The sequence below is a fragment of the Corapipo altera genome, unplaced genomic scaffold (genome assembly GCF_003945725.1).
Source record: "Corapipo altera isolate COAL_440 unplaced genomic scaffold, ASM394572v1 165, whole genome shotgun sequence".
NCBI classification, from domain to species: Eukaryota; Metazoa; Chordata; class Aves; order Passeriformes; family Pipridae; genus Corapipo; species Corapipo altera.
In genome coordinates, this window is record NW_020884954.1 from 2,418,437 (window position 1) to 2,437,914 (window position 19,478).

The 19,478-nt window shown below is 51.2% G+C and overlaps 1 protein-coding gene across 1 annotated transcript in view; it reads left to right on the top strand.

The window, feature by feature from the left end:
• Positions 1 to 19,478, top strand: part of CLPB (ClpB homolog, mitochondrial AAA ATPase chaperonin) — a 60,043-nt gene that overhangs the window by 26,138 nt on the left and 14,427 nt on the right. The window contains exons 6-8 of the mRNA XM_027663529.1: positions 2,833 to 2,961; positions 12,878 to 12,975; positions 15,685 to 15,799. Coding sequence (XP_027519330.1) covers positions 2,833 to 2,961; positions 12,878 to 12,975; positions 15,685 to 15,799 — 342 coding nt within the window. The remainder of the gene's footprint in view (positions 1 to 2,832; positions 2,962 to 12,877; positions 12,976 to 15,684; positions 15,800 to 19,478) is intronic.

Below are 19,478 nucleotides of genomic sequence, written 5' to 3' on the forward strand. Positions count from 1 at the left end.
TGCCAGAGCCCAGCCATGGGATGTGTCCCAGCCATCCCCACTGCCCTACCAGAGCCCAGTCAACCACTGGGACTTGCATTCCCAGGGACACCATTCCCAGGACACAACACAGTTGTGTGCTGTGACCTACTTGGAAGTTAAACCTTGTCCCAGCTACTCAGAGGGAGGAAGCCACACAGGTTGTGCAGAGCCTCACTCTGCCTGTGTAACTTGCAGAGCCTGAGTCACAGAGTCATGGAATAGAACTGTGGAATTGTTTAGGTTGGAATAGCCCTGCCAGACCATTGAGTCCAACCATTCCCCCAGCACTGCCAAGGCCACCACTCACCCATGTCCCCAGGTGCCACATCCCCACGTTTGTTAAATCCCTTCAGGGATGGGGACTTCCCCTCTGCCCTGGGCAGCTGTGCCAGGGCTGGACAACCGTTTCTGGGAAGAAATGTTCCCAAATATCCAACCTAAACCTCCCCTGGCACAACTTGAGGCCATTTTCTCTCCTCCTGTCCCTTGTTCCCTTGGGGCAGAGCCTGACCCCCCCCAGCTCCCCCCTCCTGTCAGGGGGTTGCAGAGAGTGAGAAGGTCCCCCCTGAGCCTCCTTTTCTCCAGGTTGAACCCCCCCAGCTCCCTCAGTCACTCCTCATCAATCTTGTACTCCAGACCATTCCCCAGCTCTGTTGCCCTTCTCTGGACACTCTCCAGCCCCTCAGTGTCTTTCTGGTCGCGAGGGGCCCAGAACTGAACTGGGATTTGAGGTGTGGCCTCAGCAGTGCCCGGCACAGGGAGATGGTCACTCCCTCATCCTGCAGCCACACTGTGGGTGACACAACCCCAACTGCTGCTGACACACAGTGACATTATCCACTGGCCTGTCTGTGCTTTTGCCTCAGTGCTAAGAGACAAAAGCTCTATGAAAACCTAATGAAGGTGTAATATTTGAACCTTTCATAAAGCACAGGTTGAGTTAAGAAGATGGATCAGTGAGGTGACAGCTTTGACAGGGCGTTATTTTATATTTTTAAAAGCTCCCTGCTCTCATCCCTCACCGTGACCCAGCAGCAGACCTGCTCCTTGATGGGAGGGAGAGCATACATAGATCAGATCCCTATAGCAGGGATTGCAAAATGTATGAAACAACATTAAAAAATGAGCAATGGAATGCCAATACATAATGCATGTACATAGACTTTATTTAAGACAAAGTATATCAACCAAGGAAGTTAATTGTTTTTGTCTGCATTCATCCCTCTATAATGTTATATATTTTGGGGTGAAGAAAAGATAAGGCCACTCCGTAAGAAGTTGCATTAATTCTTTGGTTGACATGTTTTATTAAAAAGAATAAATTCAGTTGCGTTTTTAAAAAGAGAGAGAGAGAAACTGCCTTTGTTTTTTCTCTTTTTTTTTTAGACATTTACATATTTCGTGTATAAATATTTTTTCATAAAAACATCCAAATCGAGAGGGTATGCTCCACAACCACTGCACAAAATATATTACAGACATTTATATGGATGGCAGGAAGGGAGACAGAGGGCTGAAAATTTCCAGGCACCCAGTGATTGATGGTGGACGAGGCTTCCCCTGACGCTTTATTGAGTTTCCGATGATTATCTCTCTTGGAGACATTTTTTACGGATGACGGCCGAGCTGTCACAACGGACCATGGGGGAAAAAACCCAACAATAATAACACTTTAATCTCTTTACTGCACTGCTCCCTAGTATCTCAGATTCATCTTCCCTGACGCACGCAGTTCATTATCCTGCTCCTCCCTGGGTAGGAAATGACGACAAATAAATAAATATACATACTCACCCTGTGTGCTTGGAGAAAGGACCCAGGGAAGGAAAGGAGCCAGGGCATTAATTGATCTTCCTGGAGGGACTGCGGTTCATTAGCGGAGATGCTGGGCTCAGACGGCATCAGGTATTCATCACAGTGTTTCTCTCTTCTGAACTTTTCAAATCTTCTGGAAATCTGTCACTGGTTCTTAGGAGGGACCGTGGAGGTGTCCCTGAGGGCCACCCACTTTCCAGCTCCACTTGCTTTGCCGTGACAAAGTATAAGGTGCTCAGAGCGCTTGGAAGTTCTCCCTGTCCCTGAACCTGGGTTTGCTGAGTTTTGGGTACAGACTCTTTCACCAGGGAGCTGGGCACACTTCCAGGAGCAGGATTTGGCCCACTGGGTGAGTGGTGTTTATTTGTTAGGAGACAGCACACACCAGCCCCACTGTCACTCAGGCTCTGTGGTGGGGCTGGGTGCTGTAGTACTTCCTCTGGGCAACGTGTGCCGGTGCCTCGTGACTCTCATAGGGAAGAATTTCTTCCCAGTATCCAATCTTACCCTACCCTCTTGCAGTTTGAAGCCATTCCCCTTTGTCCTGTCACTATCTGACCCTGTAAAAGGTCATTCTCCCTTTTTTTTGCTGGTGACTAGAGCAAAGGACTTAAAATCCAGGTTTTCTAAAGCTTGACCCTTAGACCAGCTACAGGAGAGCTGAGCCTTCCTGCAGAGCTGTGCCCTGCCCAGACTCATGGGCTGCTGGGCACTCCCAGGATCAGAAATTTGCTTGAAGGTCAAGCCATAGCAGGGCAGCACTCTCTTCTCTCACAGCTTCAATTCTGTTTGCTGAAATAATTATTTAGATAAGATATTGGGAAGAAATTCTTCCCTGAGAGGGTGGTGAGGCCCTGGCACAGGGTGCCCAGAGGAAGCTGTGGCTGCCCCATCCCTGGAAGTGTCCAAGGCCAGGTTGGACGGGGCCTGGAGCAGCCTGTTGTAGTGGAAGGTGTCCCTGCCCAGGGCTGAGTTTTCATGCTTTGTTCCCTCCAGTCCTTGTCACCCGGGAGGACGACTTCAGCAACCGTCTGAACATCCGAGCCAACTTCAAGGGCTGCACAGCTCTGCACTACGCCGTGCTGGCTGACGACTACCTGACAGTCAAACTGCTGCTGGATGCAGGTGAGTTTTGCAGTTCCACCCAGCTCTTGGGCCAGGAGCACTTCTTCTGGGTCAGCCCATCACACAGAACTGTCAGGCTCAGACACGGGCCCCACTGTGTCACTGTCACAATTAGGTGTGATTTACTGTTTGGTTTGATCTCTTTACTTTTTAGTTTCTGTGTTCTCATTCACCTCCAGTGGTTTTTCTCAAGTACTTTTGTTGGCTGTCCTCATTTTAACCATCAAGTCTTCTGTTTCCTTCTGCAGTTCAATGGCCATAGAAACACAGAGTCCTGGAATGGGTTGGGTTGGAAGGGACCTTAGAGATCATCCCGTAGACAAGGCACAGGATAGGTGCTGGTACCCACATGAAATGGTGGAGGCTTAAGTACTGTTGGTACCTGGGCAGCTCTTGTGAGAATAGCTAGAAATTACCTTGTGCAGTTATTGGTCCTCGCAGTTAAATCACAAAGCCCTTCTCCTCATGGATCCTGCTTCACTCTCCTCTCTTGGGTACTCACCTGGGCAGCCTGTTCAATGCTTGACTGTCTTTGTGGGGAAAAAGCTCATCAGCACGTGGAGTAGAATAAGAAGATGCATTTAGCTAACAGAATAGAGATGTGCTGCCATGACAGCTGTTTTTACATGTATCCTCCTGCTGCTCCTTCCCAGGATGACATTTGTGACTGTGTTATGCTGTTCTCCAGAGCTGGTGTCTGCTTAGTGTGTACCTGCACCTGCTCAGTGCTCTTACCTTAGCACATTGTTCCTCAGACCACTAAGCTGGTCTATAGTTCTGCTTTCCTCCAGGCTCAATGGCCTTTTTCCCCATCATTCCTCTTGCTCCAACAATTTCAACTTCTCCCCTCCCTGCAAAGGCCATCAAGGCCAGCTCAGAATGAGCCTGACGCAGCAGTGCTGTGCCTGCTCTCAGGTGCCTGCTGCCAGGGGCAGCATCAAGTGGCCACAGCCCCAGCCTGGCCCTGCTAGAGACAGGCTCCCTAGAGTCTGGCTGGCCAGATGCTGATTTTTGCAAAAATCTGAGGAGTGTTGTCATCTGCATGGTGTGGGCATCTCAGGAGTTAATTCTGGGTGGATAATGGTATGACATGCTCACATAAGGCTCATTCCTTAAGAAAGCAGCTAAAAAGATAATGGAAAGTAGCATCTGTGATGGCTAAACATCCCCAGAAGGGATAAGAAAAAGTAATTGTGGGAACATTGAACCTTGATACTCATCTGTATTATATGCTTGTTATCTTTCACAAAGAGTAGAAATAGAGAAATACAAGTGAAAGGCTGAGGTTCGGTAGCACTGAACTCAAGGTCAGGGTTTTTCTGGGAGCCTGCCAGATACCAGAACCCCAGCTCCTGGCCATAAATTAACCCAAAAACAAAGCCACTGAAAGAAAACCTATTGCAAAGGCAGGGTTCCTCAGGGATGCTTGCAGGGAAGGGAGATGGAGAAGCAGGCAGCTGCTCTGGAAGCTGTGGGAGTGCGTGGACGTGGCGGCTGGGAAACGTTCAGATGAAAACATTGGCCCATGTGTCATCCAGCACGTTTGTGTGACATGGAAGAGCCCTTCCATGTTCCCAGCACGTGTAGGCACTGCATGAACACGGAACCCTGCAGGGTCCCAGAGCATCAGGCTCACTGCACGTCTGTGGCACAGGCCAGTGGCACGTGTTCAGCTGTTGCTTGGCCTGGGCACTGGCAGGCAGGAGGAGCTGCTCTACCAAGACCTCTGGGATCTCACAGTTGTGGGCAGGGGTGCCCACGGGAGGAGTGGAGTGGAGTGGGCTTTACCTGCTGGAGCAGGGGGTTGTGAATGGGCAGACCTGGGGAGTGCAGGGGGCTCTGGGGTGTTACAGGAGTGGCAGGGGGGTTGAAGGGCTGGAAAAGTCCATGTCCCAGCAGTGCTGGGAACAGATCTGTGCAGAGGGTCTGTGGTTCTTGAGGCTGGGGAGTGTTCCCCATGTGGCATGGCATGAATCATAGAATTACAGAATGGTTTGGGCTGAACCCCCTCAGCTCTCCCAGCCTGGCTCCAGAGCAGAGGGGCTCCAGCCCCCCTGAGAATCTTCATGGCCTCCTCAGGACTTGCTCCAGCAGCTCCACATCCTTCTGATGCTGGTGCCCCAGAGCTGGAGGCAGCTCTGCAGGTGGGGTCTGACCAGAGCAGAACAGAGGGGCAGAATCACTTGGAATAACATCTTCTACAAAAATACCTCCTCATTTCTGCCTTGGAAAGTCTCCTTGCACAACGTGTGTATGACCAGTTCATTGAAAGTACCAAGGCAGCTCCTTGGTTATACTAAGTACAGGTAAAATATGGGTGGAAGTAAGTGAAGGTGGCACTAAAAAATTTCTCCATCCTGAATGAATCAATGCAAGGAGTAAGTCCAGCTTATTTCTCCAGCTGTGCCCTGCTCAGCTCCCCGAGTGCTATTCCAATCCAAGCCTCACTTCACAGAGAGGACTGTTCTTTTTGTTCCAGAGCTGTCCCTGTATCTGTCCTGGAGCCACTGCCATCCCTGTGAATGTTCCCTTCTGTGCCCAGTGCTCACAGAGAGTTCTTTGTTTGTGGCAAAGTATCTCAGCTCTAAAGAACTCACTTGAATCTCGGAAAAAAAAGCATTTAACAGTCTGTGAGGCTGTGTTTGTTTGGGTACAACTGGAGGGATTGTTTAAAATCAAAGTGAAAACTCAGAATTTAGCCAGAAAATGTGATGGTCACTCATCACTGTTCCATTCTTAATCCAGCCCCATGGAAATCCTTCTGGATCAGGTTCAAGAGTCTACACTAAGGGTTTGTTTCCAAGTGGAAATCCTCATCTTGTAGAGACATGAGCATGTCCTGGTGCTTAGATCCTGGGGACAGCAATCCACCAGTGGGAATCTCCATCCAGTGATGGTGTGAAAGATCCCGCTGGAGCCCTGGTAGGATCCTGGGGCTGAGTTTACAGCATTCCTTGGATTAATCCTGGTTCACCATGCACAATACCCACTTACCCATTGCAGCCATGATTACGATGAGGATTTATGAGGATTATTTGCTAAATGTAATAAGCCTCCCCTTTCTGTCAGGTGGACTCTGAGCTGCTGGGCTGACAGCAGACCCTTCCCTGCCCTTTCAGCAAGTTTTGGATGCTGGAGTTCCCAATGGGCACGTGACATGAGGATTTCATGGCATTGACTGGGGGTGTTGCCCTCCTCCCAGTTCCGTGGGATAACAAAGCGGGGTATCCCTGCCTCCTTGTCAGTGTAATCTGGGATGAATACATGGCCGAGGGTCTTGGTGTGGAGATCGAACACGGCTCAGCCCTTTGTGAGGGTAATGTCCCTGTGCTGCCATTGACACTCGTGCACAGGATGGCTCCTGGTTGCTGACATGGAACAGGCTCCTCTTGCTCCCTCTCTACACCTGCCTTTTACTAACTCTCCATTTACTCTCCCTCACACTTCCCTCGCTGGTGCCCTGCCCTCGGGCCAAAGCCATTAACCGCCCAGCCCCTCTCTGCTCCCATCTCCCCCCACCCCGCTGTTGTTTTTTAAGGGAAGCCCCCATGCACTTGCCCCTCACCCCATGTCCCTGGCCTTTTGTGGCCCATTCAGTGACTCGCTTGACCCCTCCAGGACCTTGCTGCCCTGTGGTCAGCATGTGTGTGCCCAGCAGACCGCGAGACGAAGTGGCGGCTCTGTTGTCCTTTCGGGCAGTTGTTGGTGACATTTCACAGTCCCCTGACCTGAGGTGACACCATAAATATCGGTGTTTAGGGAAGGGGTGGGTGGGCACTCACAGCCACAGAGTGCACCAGTTGCTACTGCAGGCACAATCGATTCCAGGGGCTTTGTGTTTGGCTTGGAGGAAGGCAGGCAGGGTCACCAGCTCGCTGGTGACAGGAGTCTCCTCAGTTTAGAGGGAGCTTTTATTATGTCAGTATTTAAATGAAATAGCCAGCATTAAAAGGTGCTGCTTTCTGCAGGCAGTGGGATAACCCTGCCATGGAGCCCAGCCACCATCAACCACCTTTCTACATCTGGTTCTGCTCCAGAACCTGTTGCTGAAATGCAGGGAGCCGGAGGAGCTCAGGCAGGCACTGATTCGTGGGTCCAGAACAGACCAGAACCGTGGAGATGCTCCGAGGGCTGGAGACCCTCTGCTCTGGGACAGGCTGAGAGAACTCAGGGTGTTCACCTGGAGAAGAGAAGGCTCCAGGGAGATCTTAGAGCCCCTTCCAGTGCCTGAAGGGGCTCCAAGAAAGCTGGAGAGGGACTTGGGACAAGGGCCTGGAGGGACAGGACAAGGGGGAATGGCTTCCCAATGCGCCCCCAGAGGGCGGAGTTAGGTGGGATATTGGGAAGGAATTCTTCCTTGTGAGGGTGGGGAGGCCCTGGCACAGGTTGCCCAGAGAAACTGTGGCTGCCCCATCCCTGGAAATGTTCAAAGCCAGGTTGGACAGGGCTTGGAGCAACCTGGGATAATGGAACGTGTCCCTGCCCATGGCAGAGGACGTGGAGTGAGATGGGCTTTAAGGTCCCTTCAGCCCAAACAATCCTGTGATTCTGTGATTTAGACCTAGGGGGACAGCACTGCTGCTGCTGAGGGATTTACCCTGCAGGTAAATGACCCTCCTCCCAGCATGGGATGCTGTTCACCTTTCACCAGCTCGTGCTACCATGAGCTGTGGTGACCTTTCAGTAAATTGAAGTTACACTAAACAAAGCACAGAAGAGGATGCTGCAGGAACTGTGAGCACTTCCTCCTGTACACCTCCGAGAAACTGGGCACAGCAACAACTGTAGAAACAGGGTTTCCCTAGTGCTTAGCAGCTCAGCTGTCATTTTTCTTGGATCTCAAATTGCTTTTCCAAGTGCTTTTCCACAGTGTGTTTGGTGTGTGTGTCCGTGCAGCAAGGGCTTGGCTGAGCTGTCACCTGCTGACGGGTGGAAGTGCTGTTTTCACGCCATTGTGTGGCAGTGCACTACTCTGCTGCTGCACACAGGTGGGTGGGGGCTTGCATTTCGTATCCTTGCCTTGTAGCAGAGCAGTTCCCTCCTTCAGAGACTGACCCATGCCTTTTGTCGGGACCTCCCCTCTCTCTATCCCACAGCAGAAACAGACATATCCCCTCCTGCCAAACCTGAGCAGGCTCCGTATGTGCTCCATTCTCCCCAGTGCTCTCAGCATCCCTGACTGCCCTGGGTTCTACTTCCCACCATCAGAAATCATCCCCTTTGCTTCCAGCTCCTCCTAGAGCCAGCACACAGGCTGACCAGGCTGTTACTGCATGGGAAATGCCTCCTGCAATACACCCTCAATGGATTCACAAATTCACAGGGTTGGAAGGGGCCTTAAAGCCCATCTCGTTCCATCCCCCTGCCACGGGCAGGGACACTTTCCACTAGCCCAGGGTGCTCCAAGCCCTGTCCAGCCTGGCCTTGGACACATTCAGGGATGGGGCAGCCACAGCTTCTCTGGGCAACCTGTGCCAGGGCCTCGCCACCCTCGCAGGGAAGAATTTCTTCTCATTATTCAATCTAACACTGCCCTCTGTCAGTGGGAAGCCATTCCCCCTTGCCTTGTAAGTCCATGCCCTTGTCCAAAGGCCCACTCCAGCCCCTCATCTCTAATTAGAGGGGAAAGAGAGAGAGGAAGGACAGAACATATATTTGTGAAAACTTATGAGCTGAAGCAGCAATAATCCAGTTATAATAATCTGTATATAATAATCCAGGTTATAATAATATATAATAATGTAATCCAGATTATAATAATCCTGGACTGTATTTGCTGGTAAATATAGCCCAGTGCATTTGTTGGTGATGCTGCACACTCCTGTCCTCAGTCCAGTGTAATTGCAGATCTTGTGAGTAGGATGAGTGATGGTAAACGAATTACAGAGCCAGTGTTGCAGGGGGTGGGCTTGGACATCAGAAAGCGAAAGTGCTCTTGGTGTTCTCTGGAAAAAACAGGTTATAATTAATGCTGTATTTTTCAGTTTTGAGTTCAGCATAATGTGCCTTGGAGCATTTTCAGTTGCATCCCGGATGGAAAGGGTCCATCCTTCCAGAGGGAGGGTAAAGGTTATCCCTGGGGAACAACGGGCTCCCGGGTCCCCAGCAGCCGGTTGCTGGTTTTAACACATCCTGAGAAGGTGGCATCACTTTTGCTGCACTCATGGATCGAGCAGGAGCCCAGAGCAGAACTCCTCTCTCCTTACAGCTGCCTGACAGGAGGATGTAGCCAGGTGGGGGTCGGGCTCTGCTCCCAGGCAACCAGGGACAAGAGGAGAGGAAACGGCCTCAAGTTGTGCCACAGACAGTTTAGGTTGGATATTGGGAAAATTTCTTCTTAGAAAGGGTTGTCCAGCCCTGGCACAGCTGCCCAGGGCAGTGGGGGACTCTCCATCCCTGGAGGGGTATAACAAACATGTGCATGTGTCACTTGGGGACATGGGTTAGTGGTGGCCTTGGCAGTGCTGGGGGAATGGTTGGACTCGATGTTCTCAGAGGGCTTTTCCAACCCAAACAATTCCATGATTCCATTCTATGACTCTGTGACTCAGGCTCTGCAAACCACACGGTGCAGAGTGAGGCTCTGCACAGCCTCTGTGGCTTCCTCCCATTTTTCCTTTAGAGCAGCTAGGAAAACGTTTCACTTCCAAGCAGGTCACAGCACACAAATGCAGCCGCTGTGGCCGCAGCTGTCCCTGGGCATGCAAGTCCCAGCAGCTGGCTGGGCTGGTTTTTGGGGAGTCACAGGCGTGGTAGCTGCCCTGAGTGGTCTGTCCTGGAGGTTTGCTCCCAGGCATTTGCTGCCCGGGCCAGCTGTCGTGCCAGAGTGCCTGACATCCACTCTCTCCCTCTCCATGCTCATATTTACAAGGGAATGTGATAAATTCCGTATTGATTCCTTCTGTTGCACTGTAAATTTTGCAAAAGATGATTAAATAGTGCAATAGAGTCTGCGAGCGCCGAGGCTCAATATGTTCTGGGCCGGTGTATCGACCCTCCGGCCGAGCGCAGCCAGCTCCACTCCCCGCCACACCAGACCAGTAATTAAAATCCTATGAGACTGGGATTTAGAAACCAATCATATCCCAGCATCGAGGCATCCAGCATCCCACCGTGGTGAGAGCAATAAGAGTCCAAGTAGCAGCACATTTCTGTCTGTGTCAGAGCGCTTAGGAATAGTTTCCCCTTAGGGCAGGGGAGCAAATAAATCCCTCTCAAAATATTTCTGGGGACAAACGTGACAGTGACATCATGTTTGGCATGAACTTAAGAGCTCTGCACATACGTGGGTATATGGAGAAAGGATGATGGATATCATCCTGGTGTGCTGAGGAGCAGGAGCTCTCACAATATCTGGTTGCACTGTGAAACAAGGTCCTCAAGACTCCTTGTCCTGGTGCCCAGGGCCTTCCCAAGCCATGCTCTGTCTGCTCTTGGAGCAGTGTCACTCTGGTTGTCTATATGATGATGTCTGAATGCCACTGTGTGCCCCATCCTGTCTGTCTGCAGTGTGAGCCTTGTTCTGGCTGCGGTAAGCTCTGACCTGCTGCTCTTCTGCCCTGGCGGGATGGAGAGACAGGAACAGGGTCCCAGGGCTGCTGAGGACACAGGGAGGGAGCATTGCTGGGATGCTCCTCCAAGTCCTCTGTGAGCCCTTGGCATCCTCCTTTTTCTCCTGCCACCTCTCCCTCCTCTGGTCACGCCCCCCATCACGACAGCAACAGAGGACCCAGGTACCAGCACCCGCTGCATCACCAGCTCTATTGACAGTTATCCAGAATCTGAAGGAATTCAAGACAAATTGTTAAGAGGATGGAGTTAATAAAATTTGAAAAATTGAGGCCTGTCACTCCACTAAACTTTTTTCGATCCTGCTGACAGGAACATATTTCCCCAATGAGTGACCTTCTGCAGCTGCTGCAGCGTGGCAGTGCCGGGCGGGTGCAGAGAGGGAACCCCCATGCTATTTATCAAATATTATCAGCCAGGGCCTCCTAATATGAGCAGGGAGGGGTGGGAGGAGGCGACGGGCTCGCACAGCCCGAGGTGCTGCCCAGGTGTCCATCTCCAGCCACAGACAGCGAGTGGGAGGTGACAAATTGCCTTCTATTAAGTCTCGGAAGGTTGGCGTCCCCTCAGCCGCTGCTGCAGCCGGCCACAGGGTGGGAGAGGGCAAGGGAGGAGGTGGGGATAGGGGAGAGGGGTCAGCCGGGGCGCCAATGGACTGGTGGCCACTCTTACCTTCTATTAGCAAGCCAAGTGACACTGTTATTTATGGCAGCATAATATTTTATTGCTGCCGGTACTCGAGGTTGGAATCGACCAGTTATAGGAGTCGGGTTCTATCAATTATTGCAGCAATTAGTCAAGTCGTCAAAGCCATTAACAGGGGGATTAGGCCAATATTGGAGAGCCATTATTGATAGATCCAGGGGAAAGCCAAACGAACCCTCCATCGGAAAGGAGAGCAGGCCTAGCCTCAAGGATGTCATAATTTGGAGCAGCCAGGAACGTGCCCCCCTGCTCGCTGCACAGACCTGGGTGGGTTTTGGGGAGGGGGAGGATCAGGGGAGCACTGTCTCTTTAACAGATATTGAGTGGACGGCCCCGGCAGTGGGGTTTATTACAATCTCACCTGTCTCAATCATATTCTTTATTTGGGAAGACAAGGCTTGCCATAGAAATTACTCTGTGTCGAATGTTTATGGAGCACATTTTTCATTCTGTAAGCAAATATAGATCCCTGATGCCAATGCCTAGGAATGGCTAATCTCTGCGGCTCCGCTCCCACTGACTCCCCTCACTTGTTCATCTCTTCTGATTGCTGCTCGCTGATATTGAGCTCTCCTGGTGCTCTACACTCTCCCAAGGCACAGGAGCAGCTTGGTTTGCCCGTGCCAAGGTACTTGGCTTGCTCCCCTGGTTCCATCAGAGTATGGTTCAGGTTGGAAGGGACTGCCAGTGGGGTCATCTGGGCCAATCTCCCCGCGCAAGGAGGAGTAGATTGCACAGAATTGCAATGGAAGGATTGGGGTGGAAGACATCCCGGACCTGCTGAGCACAGTTATGGTCTCTTCCCCCCCCCAGGGTGTTTCCCAGGGCTTGATAACTGGTGGGATGATCAGTTCCTGCACTGGTCTGGGGGGTTCGAGGCTGATTTGAAAGTTCTTTCTCATAACCCTTGATGTTAGGAGCTGTCATGGGATCACGGAGTGTTAATGGTGAGTCTCTGCCTTAGAGAAAACTCCTGAGATGCTGAGAGATGAGTCCCAAGACTTTGCTTGCTATTCCACAGTACCCCCCTCTTGTGATCCCACCGAGATTCCCTCCATATGCTTCCCATCGCTGCAACCGGGACCAGTTTGGCAGTGAGTGCTCTGCCACAGTCCACGTTATCTGGGATGGGGAGCTCTCTCCATGCAAGTGTGTTTCTGTGGGGTGCCCATCCAACCTCAGTCTTTGGGGTTTTTTGACCTTTTTTTTTTTTTTTCAATAAAACTCTAAAGGAGGGCGTGATTTCCCCCCAGAAGTGCTGCTGGGGCTCGGAGGGGCAGCTGGTCCACAGGCTCCAGCTTCAGCTCCAGCTTGCACGGGCAGCGTGTCCAATTGGAGCCGTAACGGTCCCGTGTGGCTCTCACAGGACTGGGAGTGGGTGCTTTTGTGAGACCCTATTTCCTTCTGGTGACCATGTGCTCTCTCATTCCCCCTGACAAGCCAATTGTTAGCAGTGACAATCCCTTTTCTTCCTCCCTGGACGCCCGTGCTTGTAACCACTGGTTGTACATTGTCCCTTTCTGATCCAGACACCCTCCAGAGCAAAGGTTAGGAGCGGAAACGGGCAGGATGTGCTTCCTGCTCCTTCTGCCCCAAGACTGAACTCTGAGCCTCTGATCTTATTCATTTCTTGTGCCATCAGGTGCCAGCCCCCTGCAGAAGAATGAAATGGGACACACCCCCCTGGATTACGCCCGTGAAGGGGAGGTCATGAACCTTCTGAGAGCGTCAGAGGCGAAGGTGAGCCTGAGACTCCAGCCAGTTTGGGTTTCCTTTCCCACTACAAGAACAGTTTTAAAGAAGATGTATGTAACAGTTGTGGGGATGTGGCACTTGGGGACATGGGGCAGTGGTGGCCTTGGCAGTGCTGGGTGAGCACTTTGACTTGATGATGTGAAAGGTCTTTTCCCACCCAAATCATTCTATGATTTTATGGTGCAAGTGATGGAGGAGCACCTTAGCACCCCTAGAGGTCCATCCTTTTCCAAAAGAGGTCTGTAAAAATTAACAACATGATGTATAAAGAAAAAAAACCCTTCTGAAGTATTTTAGCTGTGTCCGTGGCTATGCCTTTCTCTTCCAGGTTTCCATTTCTCACTCAGCAGTGACCTACCCAGGTCCAGTAATCCCATACTACTCTAACCCCTTGGCCAAAATGCAGTGAAATCCAGGGCCTGTTTTTACTGTATTTTCTGAAATTCTGATCAAACAACCAGGGCTGCCAGTCCTTAGGCTTGTGGCCTGGGATCCAGTGTTCATGAGCACCAGTCTAAGGCAAACTTGTGGGTTTAAAGAACGGTTAAAATGAGATTTCACTTCCCCCAACTCCACATAGAGGGTTATGTGCAGATTAACCAACAGCCACTTTGCAAACAACCAAAAGAGACACTTTTGTCATAAAATGTGTTTAAACCAGCAACCTCATGATGTTCAGGATGGAAAAAGAAACAAGACACAGGTGGATGCTTGTTTTCTTGGAAATGTCCATCCTGTTGGTGGGATGAAGTGGACACCAGCTCCAGGTTAGGAGGTCTCACACCACTGCTTCCAGAAGGGGGCCAAGGAGAGGGCAACTATGTGCTCATTCTGGCTGAAATATTCCTTAAAAATCCTTCAGCAAACACAGTTGGAGGCAGGGGAGGATACCAGATGGGTCTGACAGAGGTAAAGAGGACCTGAATGGCAAAGACAGACTTGTAAGAACCAAGCTCAGTCCTGGGGCTGCTTCCCCTCCAATGACGGAGGGCTTCTCTCTCCCTGTTAGCCCTGGATACATGAGAGCATGTTTAAATTTCTCCAGACTGTCTAGCACTGGGAACTAGCTCAAGAGCCCTCAACACCAGGCAAGTGTGCTCTAAGCCCAGAAAAAGCACACACAGAGTTCTGGGGGTTTTTTTACAGAATAAAGGAAATCAAAATAAATTAAAAATACATATGAAAACTCCTTGTTATTCTGTCACGAGGATATGTAAATAAAATCTATGGGATGTGTCCATCCCGTAATAGTTCTGCCTATTCATTCTCTAGCAGTGATTAAAATGAGCAATAAATTCTCAAAGACTCTCGGTGGAACGCGGCTGCCGGGGAGGATGAAACCCCGGGAGCACCAGATCCCCCCCCAGCTCAATATTCATCACGGGCTGGCTTGGCTGTCTGGTGGTTTATATACAAGTACAATCATCTTCCTCGGGAACAGCTCCAGAGATATATTTCCTTTCTCTCTTCCAGCTATTAGTTAAACATAAAAACCAAGGCAAGTTTGAAACTGTTTGGGGCAGGTTTCCTCACCAGCGCTGGGCTCCAGAGAGCGTTTACCCAGCAGACAACTCTCCCGCTCCTGCTCCTAAAGAGTTCAAATATTTTATTCTCAACTTTTCTTCCTTAAAACAACATGTGCTGGAAGCCCAGAAACCCCCCATGCCCTGGGCTGATCCCCTGCAGTGTGGGCAGCAAGTCCCATCTCTGTGGTCCCCTCTGGACTCATTCCAGCAGCTCCATGTCCTTCTGGTGTTGGGATCTCCAGAGCTGGAGGCAGCACTGCAGGTGGGGTCTCACCTGAGCAAAGCAGAGGGGCAGAATCTGTCCCCTCACCCTACTGCCCACACTGCTGGGGATGCAGCAGGACTGGGTTTGTCCTCTTGCCTCTGGAAGCTCCCTGCATCATAAGACCTGCTCCCACTTGGAGATTCTGCCAGTATCCTGTCCCCGAGCATCTCCGAGATGTGCTCGTGTCTGGTGTCTCTGTAAGCTGCTCTACACATGCTCAGCCTTCAGCTCCAGAAAATGGAAGCCTCTGGGTGGAAGCAATCCATAGGTCTCTCCATAAGAGAGCTCTGAAGGGCTCAGCTTCCTTGTGAGCTGGAGGTGGAAGGAAGCCAATGTCCCGAGGAAGGAGCTTTTTCCAGGGCTGTCCTGCATGCTGCCATGAGTTTATCTGCAAAGCAGCAGAGTTTGGTGTCCCCAGTGTCCCCAGCAAGGCACACTGGCACTCTGCCATCCCAGCAGGATCTGGTTGGAGTCTTTGAACAAGAGATGTGTGGAGTGGGAAAAACCAATCTAGGTGGAATAGTCATGGCTTTATTTCCCAAAATAAGCAGCTCCTAATGGTTAAGAGCTGATGAGCAGTGCCATTGTTCCCTCCATGACACTAGTACAGAGGCAGAACAGGGTCTGGTTTCCCATCAGCTGCAGGGTGGGATCCCCATTCCCACTCACCCCAGCCTCCATCCCCAGCAGATCCAGAAATCTCCTCTCTCTTGGGCTGGTGCTTCCAGACTGAGCTGCATCTGCCCTGGGGATGCTGCTTCCCTGCGCTGGGAGCGGAGCTCCGGCTCTGTGTCGGAGACATGGAATGTCTCTGCAGGGCTCTGACGCCCTGGGGTGGGGAAACTGTGTACTGACCCAGTGCTCCATACAGCCTCTGATCCCTGTGTTTTCTTCCCTCCACAGTTCCAGGAGGAGCAGCGCAGGAGGGAGATAGAGGAACGGCGAAGGTTCCCGCTGGAGCAGCGGCTCAAAGAGCACATCATCGGTCAGGAGAGCGCCATAGCCACAGTGGGGGCAGGTAGGACCCCCCACATGCCACCTGCTCTGCCCTCCCACACCAGCTCCACAGGGGAGACAAGCTGTTCCCCAAAGCCATGATCTGAGGCTGCCTCCGGGCAGGTCCCCAAGGCTGGGGGGGGCTCACAGTGGCTTCCCCATCCCTGGAAGTGTTCAAGGCCAGGTTGAACAGGGCTTGGAGCAACCTGGTCCAGTGGAAGGTGTCCCTGTGCGTGGCAGGGAGCTGGAACTGGATGAGCTTAAAGCTCCCTCCCAACCCAAACCGTTCTGTGATTCCATAAAATCAAGGCTTCAGCAGGCTTGGCTGGGTTTGTTTTGCCAGTCCCAAGCCTTTGGATCCTGTCAGTAATTCCTGAGTCATCTGTGCATCCCAGTTAATGCCTGAAAACAGGACAGCGAAATAAGAGCTGTTGAGGCCAGGGCAAAAGCACAAGGAACATGCTGTCAGAAACACAAACCCATTGCCTTGAGTTAACAAAGAGGAGCCCGTTGTGAGCCAGGAGCCAGGAAGGAGCCGGGAAGGAGTGGGAAGGAGCCTGTGCTCCGGCAAAGACAACAGCCACCCTGTGTGTTCAGAGAGCGGCTGTGCCTGAGGGCAGCATCCCCAGCTAATTGGGGAGCTGTGATTAATGGGCAGTGCCTGTTCCTGACACAGGTGGTGTTTCTGTGCATTAACGTCCCTTCCTTTATGGAGGTTTTTCTTATTGAATTATAGGGAATGTGCTTGATACCCCCGCAGCCTCGGGATATCGGACCAAAAGGTAGCGGGAGACTCTCTATCCCCTCCTCCCCCCTTCCCTTCTGCCCTGTTTTTGTAATTTTCTTTCCAGAAGGATGAATTTCGAGACAGGACTCTTTCTCTCAAGCGCTTCCCCGCTATTTTTGTTACTTATTTTCTTCTCAGCTGGTTTTCCTGCCACTTTGTAGACCCTCCGTCCCTCCGCTCTGCCCTTGCCACTGCTGTTTGCTGGCGAGCAGACCTGCCACACGCCACATCCTCAGACCCACCGCGCCTGGCTGATATGTTTAATTTATAACTGCTGCCTTAATTGAATAATTGGATTTAATCCGTCACTCGGTGCATGATCCAAACAGTCTCCAGAGGAGCTTAGCCAGGAATACAAAGGGAACGTGCGCTCTGGGGTTAGCAGCACAGGTCTGGGGCAGTGGGGATAGAATGGAATCACAGAATTGTGGAATCATTTAGGTTGGAAAAACCCTCTAAGATCGTCAAGTCCAGCTGTTATCCCAGCAACCTCGTGCAGGGGGATGCACTGGGAATGCTGGTGGGAAGCTTGCTGCAGCCATAGTCCTGACAGCTTGACATCACTGCTACAGAGGGAAAACCCTTCCCTGTTGTCTCTGTGGGATAGATCCAGGCCCTGCAGCACTCTTTTCTGCTGTGTGCAGCAGGACAGGCCTGGGAGAAGGTGGATGGTGGATAACTGATGGTCACTGGGCGTCTCTGAGGACACGGGGTTCCTCCGAGTGCCCGACGGGGTGATGGTGGGAGGCAGCTCGGTCACCCCCCTCAGCGGGTGTAGGTGTGTGGTTCATCTTAACAGAATCCCCAAAACAAATTAACAAAATTAAATATTGCATCTCCTGACGTCAGAAACAGGCAGGTTGCTGCTGGGATGCTCCGACCGGTACATGCAGATGAGCAGCTAAAAGGCTTGGGATTGTGTTTCCAGGCACTTCCATAAGTGACTGTGCTCTGGATCTGCTTGGGCTCATTTGCCTTTTCACTGGAAGATGCAAGGGCGGGAGGGATCAGCAGCATCTCCTCTCTGAGGTTATAAACCAAAGGAGGCGTTTTTTCCAAGTGTATATATGTGTATTTTTGGAGGGTCTAATATCCTAAATATTATGCTAGGGAAAGAAAACCTCTTTTATATGGAGACATCACGTTTGCAGTCAGTGCTCACTTAGAGGTGGAGGAGTTCAAACCCACCATTTCCCACTTTCAGGAGGAATAAACCTTTAGGATTGAAACAGTCTGTTCCAACTCTTCCTGAAGTTGAATAAGGAGGGGGGAAGGAAAAATGCTGTTTATTTTTTAGGGATTTTTGAAGAAAGGGTAGTGGAGAAAAATCTGCTTTTTAATGATGAACAATTTTGAGCAGCTATAATGTTGAATGAGTCAACATTTCAAAGCTGTAGGAAAATAGGTGAGCAGGAATATAACCCTGCTCTGCTCCAAGGGAAACCTGTGTTGTTTTGGACAACATAGGATCATTTATGAGGGCTGTTTTTCAGTGTGCGTTGCTGCCTGCAGGTCAGATCAAACTTTGCAAGGACACAGCTTTGGTCTAGTTTGGGGTCCCACATCCCTGAGCCGCCCACAGCAGGGCTGGAATAGTGCTTCCTTGGGAATGCTGTGGACCCCGGAGCAGCAGTGAAGAGCCTGGATGGAGGCGACGATCCCACGGCGGGTTCGGCCCCGGAGCCTTCACCCCGTGGTACCCCGAGCCCGGGCGGGCCGAGGAGCCCCACGGAATGAATTGATTTGATAAATGGACATTTATTACACTCACAAATTGGCTGAAACCAATTTCGGTCACATCAAGTGCTGATAACTGCTGGGGTATTGATTTGTGTAAAGTAATACAGTGAATTTATCAGCTCAATAGCGGGCTGAAGGGCCTCTCGGAGACACAGGGCTGCAGTCACACCATTACAGATGGACAAAATAAAGCCAGAGCACGGCAGCCACGCCAGGAACAGCTCCAGAGAAGAAGGCCCCAGCGTCATCATCATCAGCCTCTTGTCTTGGACATTGGGGCTGAATGTCTTAATGAGATTTCAGCACATCAGTGTGACCTCCCTCCTGGTATTTATTTAATTATTTCTTTCTTTCTGCCGGGAGGAGGGAAGGGGACAGCTTTCCCAGAGGCAGAGCGTGGATTTCCTGTGTGGGTGACAATAAAGACCAGTCAGCGTGGCCAGCAGCTGCTTTGGGAGTGCAGACTCCAGGGAGAGGAGTGTTCCTGTGGCTTACCTAGCTGAGATTTGATTCTTGGATCTGGCACTGATGTTCTGCTCTGGCCTGGGATGGGACCTTTGTTCCTCTTGCTGAACTCCACAGTGGCCAGCCTGGGAGAGCCTCCTCCAGCTGTGGCAGCAGGACCTGAAGAGTGGTGGTCCCTTCCTTGGGGACATCCAGAGTTTTTCAGCTCTTCCAGACCTCAAGAGCGCTGTGTGCTGGAATAGCTCATCATTTTAAATCTGCTGGTAGAAAAGGGTTAACACCTCATCACTCTGTTGATCTGACTAACCTGCTGACTGGTGATCATGGAGTGGTTTGCGATCGGAGGGACCTTAAAGTTCATCCCATTCCACCCCCCTGCCATGGGCAGGGACACCTTCCACTAGCCCAGGTTGTTCCAAGCCCCATCCATCCTAACCTTGGACATTTCCAGGGATGGGGCAGCCACAGCTTCTCTGGGCAACCTGTGCCAGGGCCTCCCCACCCTCACAGGGAAGAATTTCTTTCTAAAAACAATGCTCAGCACCTTTCAGTAGGGATCACATGCTGAATCTCAAGCTCTAACTTTATGGTAGTTTTTTATGGGGTGCTTTATATCCCTGGAGTTGCTCTGAGCATTTATCCATAAACTCTGGCATCTTACTGCAGAGGGGAGGGAAAGAAGGCGGCACTTAACCCTGCTGACTTCGGA